Below are 8245 nucleotides of genomic sequence, written 5' to 3'. Positions count from 1 at the left end.
TGGATTTGGATGAGTTTCACTGAGAGCTACAAACATGATTCACAGCTGCTGCTGGCTTAAAGATATATAATCAAATGTTTAAACATGTGAAGTTTTCAGAATTTCCAATAAACAGATGTTTTAAAAGTGATAGATTATATTTAGGAACACTCATCCTAAACAACATGTAAGCAAGTTTCATGTTTCAGCTCACTGACACAAAAGCAGAGGTATTATCATCATCACTTGGTATGTAAACCTCAGCTCTCAGGAGTTAAAAGTGTACTTTTAAGTGAAAAAATAGGACAGAAAGCCCAACAGTGTTGCAATTTATGCGACACGTGTAGTACACGCACTCTGAAAGCTGTGAGAAGGCTCCAGGGCTCCCTTCACTCTCCCCCGGACAGTACAAGTTATCATTCTGAGGTCTCTGGGCTCACAGTTACCAAGGATGCTATTTGCTTGGGGTTTAATTGTAGTAAAAAAAGCATGCAGAGCCTGTAAAAGAAAGTCTTCCAGCACTTTTATAACAAACTTTGTCTCCACCTAGAGAAGAGCATCCCTACAGGGATGCATTTTTTACAATTTCTAGGCAAAATGAGAGCACGTCAGTCTTCAGGCAACATGTGCAAACCACATTGGTCCCCAGCAACACGCCACAGAGCCCTTGCCTCCCGCTCTGACACACTAGAGCTGCGGCAGCCAGAATGTGTCCCCAAGGGAAGGGACAGCACCGCAGCCACACACCTGCCACTTGGGTCACAAGGTTCTTCTACTTGATACACTTGGGTGTTACTTAGAAGTTCTATAAAAAAAGCTGTGAGATGACTGATGTTTAAATCTTAATAGACGAATAGGGCACTACAGTTTGAAGGATTTATTGTTTTGTCTTTCTAAACACAAGTTTATCAGCCTATAGGGCAACTAGAAATGAGAATGAGCAGTGCCATTGTATCAACTCTATCAAGACAGCGTGGAATGAACCCACACTGCAGCGCTTGCTTAAAAAAAACAAATGAAAACTGCAACAGTCTTTCATGCTAAATTTGATCAACCTCTGCATTGTTGTTCTTATCGTGTGTGTGACTGGTTGTGGTGCAGCAATGGATCCTTTAATGCTGCAGGAGGAGACTGTGGGGAATCACAGAGCGCCAAGCAGACCCAGATTTTCAGAGTACCCTGGTCCAGGTACATGTGGAAGGCACTGCACAGCCAGTGCTGTCGGGAAAATCTGCCACTAACCGGGAAAGCATCAGCAAAACTTGATTGTGCAGAGAAAGAAGTGGGAGGACACACGCAGATGGGAGCTGTTGTTATTTGTGATGCAGCTTCAGATTCAGGTCCTTGGCTCTGGGAAGGTTCCCTCCACCACCAATCCTCACGCTTGGTCTCCAATACTGGAATGTAAATACCTTCTTCCGGGCTCACTCCCCTGAATTTTCAGAAGGCTACAGTGAGCAAAACCATCCTCTCTGCGTTGCCATGCAACTATCCAGGTAAGGGTGGAAGTCCTCAGCTTAAGCAACATGTACCATGCAGCTCACCCCAAAACAATGGGAAGAACACAAAGAAGCCTGAGGTGTTAAAAAGAAACATTTTATTGCAAGAGATTACAGACCTGGCACTATGGCCAAAATGTTCCCATTACATCAAAGTTCCTATCCATGTATCAGGCAACAGCACCTACAAACCATGGTGGACTGAAATATCTCAAATCATAATGCAGTCAGCTTAAGTACCACCTTAAAAAGATTTTCTTAAAAACAAAGTCAAAACGATATAAACCAATTTTTGTATCATTAAACTCATGTTTTAAGTATCCAGGCCATTACCTATGGTGATAAAAAGAGAAAAAGTCTGCTAACCACAGTGCTAAACTGAATAGGCTTCCTTTACAGCCCTTACCATTTAGTTAAAAACAAGTACTTGTAATTCACTGCTAATTTTTCCACATTTGTTCAGCCAACATTTTTCTTCTGTACATTTTCAGAATCAGGTAGAAGACTGAATAACCCCTTTAAATCACTATTGGCACACAGGATAATTCAGAGCCACAAACAGCCCACAAAAAGCACTGGTGTCAGAATAGCTTTGCAGGAACAGCTCTCCCCATCTCAGTCCTGTGGCGCTCACCTTTCGAGGCTCCGCGTGGATGTACATCTCTGAGCCCCCATTTGTGATTCGGGTTCTTCCTGTGATCCACTTACCTTGAAGACCTTGGATATTTCCCTGAGCGTGGCTGAAAAGGCAGGACTGTGAACTGGCACAGCGCAAACACAGAACGCCTGGCCCAGGACAGACCCAACTGTTGCAATCCCCAGCTCTGGCGTGTTGGGCGCTCGCTCTCCCTCCCCAACAGCTGGTGGTGGCTGCATCTGGTCTGGGCTCCTCCTCCCACCGAGGAGTCAGCAGCTCATCTCCCCCACTGCCTGGGGGAGCCCTGAGGAAGCAAAGCTGGATCTGCTGGCAGAGCTGGACCACCTCGGCTTGTGGGTGCAGTTCACCTAATGCAATTCACACAATCCACAGGAAACAGTATATGGCAAACAGGAGCAAATGCTCAGCGATCTTTGTGAGCCAGCATTTGTCACCCACTTGCCTCCATCTCCCATTTTCTGCAAATACAGCCTGAACACGCAGTCATCTGGCAGTGGCTGCCACAGCCACTTCAAAAACCACCGTTCCAAGGTCCTGCAGAAACCTCTTTTCAAGGAATGCAAACAGAGCTTTCATTTTTTAAGACTTGGAAATATCACTGGGACTAAGGGATATAGGCAATCATTTCCCAAAAGGTAGGGGTTGGTGGTCTACAATTTCCCAGGTTTCTCTAAGTATTCTGAAAAAAATTCCTTCTTAATTTTCCAGAGGTTACTAAAGAGAGCTTTACCAGAAACCAAGGTAGCTCCAGAAACACCTAAGATTGTGATAAGGAACCAAAACTAACCAGACAAGTATCACTACATCACCACAGCCTCTAACCAAAGTGAAAGAGTAACACTCATGTTTACATGTGCAATTCCTAAGTCCAGCTCTTCAACACAGCCTGCCATGCAGCCTCTCAAGCCACACATCTCAAAACACAAGATTCATACAATAAAGTGACTGAGACAATGAACTCTCTTCTTCCAGATTATTTAGAACCTCTGTAATTCTGGAAAGGGAGATTTATATCTCCCCGTATGTAGTGACAGAAGATCTGTATTTCCAAACAACAGAAACCAAGAAAACCAACAGCCCCACTTGAGGACTAGGAGATAAAGGAAGCTTAAGGGTACTCTACTGATTTTTTTTTTTAAGATCATTCAGTCTGTATCAACCATATATGCAATTACTTTAATAGTCAGAAGAGTTCTAGAACTTCTCTATATACTTCAAACTACACAGTCAAGGATCTGATGCCATCGGGGCACGGAGCTCAGAGCACCCGTCACTGAGAACTGCTGGGCCGCTGCAGAACCATCGCATTTGGGAAACTACTGGGGCGCGGAGCTCCCTGCTCTTCAGACACAACCTTGCACTGCAGTGTTACACAAAGCAGCTCACTATTGGGCCGCAATGAATTAAATAGAATTAGGTAGTTTGTTTTAGTTATTATGAACCTAAGACAGTTTTTTCCTACTGCTAAATTCCGCACAGTATGGCTTCACCTTACAAGCATTCGTAACAATACAAGATAAATATAATTTGCACTTAATTAATTTCTTCATCTGTTAAACAGCCACAAAGGACCTTTTTGGTGAGAAGGGTAAACAAGCACTCTATTAAAGCATTATAAACATACAAGGTGATTTTATCACTTCCCTCTATTCTGTCTCAACACATCGCTGTAAATCTTCCATTTTCACAACGTATATAAAAATCCAACAATCATCCACATATTTAGAAATTTTTTAGTCTGCATACACATAATTTGTCTGCAATATACTTTAACATCCCATTTATCTTTCCTAAAACCTGTTTTTTTCTCCAGCCTCTAAATGTACTGATGTAGATTTTCCAGTAAAAAACAAACAAAAAAAGGGAATACATTTTGACAATAAAGCTAAAGTTCTCTGCAGCAACTTGTACAGTAAACCAGCCAATAGCACAAATTTAATGATAGCCTTGTCTCAGGACTCCTGTCCTGCAGTGCTGTGTATTTTTAGCCCACCTGTTTCACCAGAACGTTAACAAGCCTCGTGTGTTGCCTCTGAACTGCACACATACAGGAAGACAGACATTTATTCATATTTTCCACCAATCAAATGTAATGCGTCTGTGAACAAGTCAATTTATTGCAAGTAAATGTATTTTTACTTAGGATCATGAGAAGATTCTAATCTCAAGCAAGACAAATCCATTTCACAAACTTAATTCACACAATGCAAATAAACGCTTCACATTATAGACATTTAGATTTTCTTTAAACCTTTTTATTTAGAGATTTTTCTGGTAAGGAGATATACCATAGGAAAGCAATTTCACTGGCAGTGAGGTATGTATATACTCTACCAAAATACTCCTCTTGTTTTAACTGCTTTTAACTTTATTTACATATCAAGAAAATATCAATGCATATCCTTGGCTTAACTACAGTATGTTACCCTATATGAGTAAAATGAAATGTTACTTGCATACAAAATTGATTTGTAGAGGAACCTGATCTGATTTAAACAAAAATCATGTTCTGAGGACAGTTTAAATGAACAAACACAAGTCATCATGACCAAGACACCTGCACCATATTTCCATCCTCACAGCACATTTATTTCAGTAATTCTGTAAGTAGGTCCTTAGCATGAGCATAGTGTTACAGTTTTCATACATATAATCACATCCAAAACAAGCTCTAAATTTTAAGTTGTAAACATTCTCTTCATATGTAGAAACATTTCAAATCTGTGTTCGAACTTTCTAAAATGATCAGTCTTTTAAACAGAATTATAAATGAAAACTCTACTCTAACCGTGTAGTGAGCAATGCTTATTAGTACATTTCTACAGTGTTAAATAAAATAGTAGAGGCAAACTTCTGTAGGTAAGTCAGACTTTAAGTAAATCATCATAAAGAAACAAACTTGTTAACCAAAAGATGCTTTGTAATAAAGAAAGTTGGATTGAAATCTACTATGATACAAAAACATAAGGGTAAATACCATCTTTGTTGACAAGTAGGAGGTAGCATGGATGCACCACTTTATTGTCAGTGAGAAATGCAACTGAAGTAAAGAATATTTCCTTACCACAAATTTCCAGTATTATGTACATATTTCTCTTAGAAATTTGTTTAAACAAGTTTCCCTCCACTTTTTAGTACAAAAAGCCTCATGTGATTTAAAAAAAACACTTACACACCTAGATAGAATAGTACTAATTGCCCTATTTGAATGAAACAGTCTCTTGAACTATGAAGTACATGATATTTAATGCCCTAAGTTGAGTAAATTGTATTAGCAGTTCTTGGTATTATACAAAACACTACATACATACAAACAAAATATAATAATATCTTATTTTACTATGTAATTCTTTTTGGAATAAACAGAGCCTTGATTTGGGTAACACTGAAGAGAACACGGTTTCTTTGTTTTATTAAAATCTGTCTTTTAAGTACCCATGTGCAACAATTTAAAAATGGCTGCCATACATGTAATGGTCTTGTACTGATAGTGAACACAGTAAGTGACAAAAACATAATAAACCTTAAAAACACATCTTCCACCCTATATAAAATATAAAGACTACTTACTGTAACTGTTAAGTATTCTATTTGTTTTGATGTTACTGTAATCCACTTCCTCTATTTTTCTGTCTTTAGCATTTATAAACATAATTTAGTGTAGCAATTTATTTAAAAAAATGACAAAGTATTTCAAATTTACATCCAATTAAAATTTAAAATGTTTCCTTGTTCTATGATGCTGCTTCTGCCATCAGTAAAGAAAATGAAGTTTCAGTAATTGAAGCAGGCTTTTTAAGTAGTGATGTGACTTCAACCATGCCCGCTCCAGTCCGTGGAAGATTTGCGTTGACAATGTGTCGCTGCAAGTGCTTTATCCAGTCTTCTTGAACAGACAAAGGTCCTCGAAAGACCAGACCACAAAACCTATGCAAATATTAGAATTATTCCATCAAGATATATCTAGGTCTACTGAAAAATTAGAAAATAAATATACTAAGTGGAAAGTCTCAATTTCCTTGAAGTTTGTTGCTACAAATTTTAGCAGAAAAACCTTAGTAATTGAGTTCATTTATAGTAACCGTGAACACAAAAAATTGCAGTTTATACAACATACACTCTTACATTTTTAACAGTAGCAATAGCAATCTGTTGTTCTTATGTAAGGTGTCTTTTGAAGGACAGAGTATCACTCAGACATGACCAATGATATTTTAGCTACAGAAACAGTCAGCAACCTAATACCTGAGCATCACTGATTCAAGCCCTCTTGTTCAAATTATTTAAAAGAGCCAACTGCTTCCCCCCCCCGCCCCGCTTCAATTTAATCACAAACAAATTTACAGGATACAATCTTAAATCTTCTTACGACTAAAATTAGCAAGCTCTTAAGAACGCGCTCTTTCAATTAAAATACTCTATGTACCTGCATCTGAGTATGTAAACTTCATCAGCACTATGAGGTAATGGCAGCATTTTTTTCTTGCTTCCAGATCTTGACCTTGACTTCTTTTGCTTACAGTCTAAAGCTAAGAAGAGAGAGATTTCCATATGTAAAGTGATACTTGAATGAGTGGTAACCAAACATATTTAGTAAGCATCCCCTATAGCAGCAGTGAAAAGACATTTACCTCCTTGTTATTATACATTTAATTACAATGTGAATCCAAAACAATTACAGTGTGCTCTAAGAAATTTGCTGAAAAAACACACTAAGCTATTTTTTTAGTTTAGCACAGTGCTTGCTCTTTAATAGACTACATAACTGACATTCAGCATTAAACTGTTGTTTTAGTATCAGTAAGCAGCTACTAACCTATTGCAGAATTATACAGAAGCAAAGTACCACTGGAAATTCCCTTTCATGCATAAAACACTGTCAGAACCTTGGAACTTGTTTTTCAGTTCAAGCACCATCATAAGACCGCTTATGTTCAACCAAGTTAGAACTTCACAAAATTGTAGCTTTTAGGTAACACAATCAAGAATTTCTCATCTGAAAACACCTGCCATTTGTTTTCAGCACATAGCAAAAGTTTGTCCTTTTATTCTGCAAGTTTCAAATGAAACTTCCCCCTCACTCCTGTCTGAATTCTCATGCATCTTACAAAAATTAGGTATTAATCCTTGGCAGTGGGAACTCGTATCAGCACAATCAACAGGGAAGGCAAAGCAACTTTTAAACTTCAGCCTAAGCATTTTAAACTATGTATGAAACCAATGTGTATGAACAGGAAACACCCAGCAAATGGGTTCAGTTAGCATTGAGGTCTGTACCTCCCATAAACAGATGTAAAAAGAATCTAACAAAACCTGGAGATTCGAAGAAGCAGCCAAAGTTGGGGGGTGAGGGGACTAAACTGAGTTAATATTGTTATGATGAACACAGCTGATAAAGCTCAAGAAAAACCAGGAAGTTTGGGACTGCTTGAACTGAGAAGCACACCTAGCCACACTGCTATTGCAAAACACAAGACACTGACAGTAAAACCCCACAGAAGCCTGAAAGACAGTAACAAATGGTATTCTTGATATAAAAAGGCATAATGCTATACTACTGATGCATCTTAACAGTAAAATTTGAAAAACTGTTACACTTGTTTAAGTTTTGACTCCTTTAACATAAAACAGAAGAATAAACCTCTTAGTATGCTGAAGCATAAGACATCTGGTGAGGCAAAACATTCCAATTTAAAGAACATATGGTCTTGATTGCATGCTTCGTTTTTCCTACATTCTCCATGTAAGCACCTCTCAAGCTTTTACATTGTAGCCAAACTTTTAACTTGTAGATGCACCAGATACTTCCCAGCTCCATTCCCTGATTTACAGATTCCTAGACTATCTAGAAAAAATAGAATTGATTTCTGAGGTTTGAAGGTACCAGAGAACCAATCAAAGAAGCAGATATCAACCTAAAGACGCTTCCTTCAGACCCAGGGTCAAGCCATCATTAGGAAGATGAAGCTCAATGGCATTTTTTTGATGGTAACAATGAAAGCAGTCTGGATAGAAAAGCAGTAACCCAACATGGATGGGTTGGGAGCGAGACAGAAATGGCTAAGATAACTTCTGGAGAAATGAATAGGTAAGGGGTCCTTCGTGCTTC

The 8245-nt window shown here is 38.6% G+C and overlaps 1 protein-coding gene across 14 annotated transcripts in view; it reads right to left on the bottom strand.

Moving 5' to 3' along the window:
* Window positions 1-4369: 4369 nt before the first annotated feature.
* The window catches only part of ZNF644 (zinc finger protein 644), a 49965-nt gene continuing 46089 nt past the window's right edge, over window positions 4370-8245 (bottom strand). For all 14 annotated transcript variants that reach the window (XM_071810455.1, XM_071810452.1, XM_065841871.2 and 11 more), the window contains 2 exons: window positions 6563-6665; window positions 4370-6063 (listed from right to left, as the gene is read on the bottom strand). In XM_071810455.1, coding sequence (XP_071666556.1) covers window positions 5871-6063; window positions 6563-6665 — 296 coding nt within the window. In that variant the 3' untranslated portion in view covers window positions 4370-5870. The remainder of the gene's footprint in view (window positions 6064-6562; window positions 6666-8245) is intronic.

The sequence above is a fragment of the Patagioenas fasciata genome, chromosome 6, assembly GCF_037038585.1.
Source record: "Patagioenas fasciata isolate bPatFas1 chromosome 6, bPatFas1.hap1, whole genome shotgun sequence".
NCBI lineage: Eukaryota > Metazoa > Chordata > Aves > Columbiformes > Columbidae > Patagioenas > Patagioenas fasciata.
This window is presented reverse-complemented; position numbering and strand designations above follow the sequence as displayed.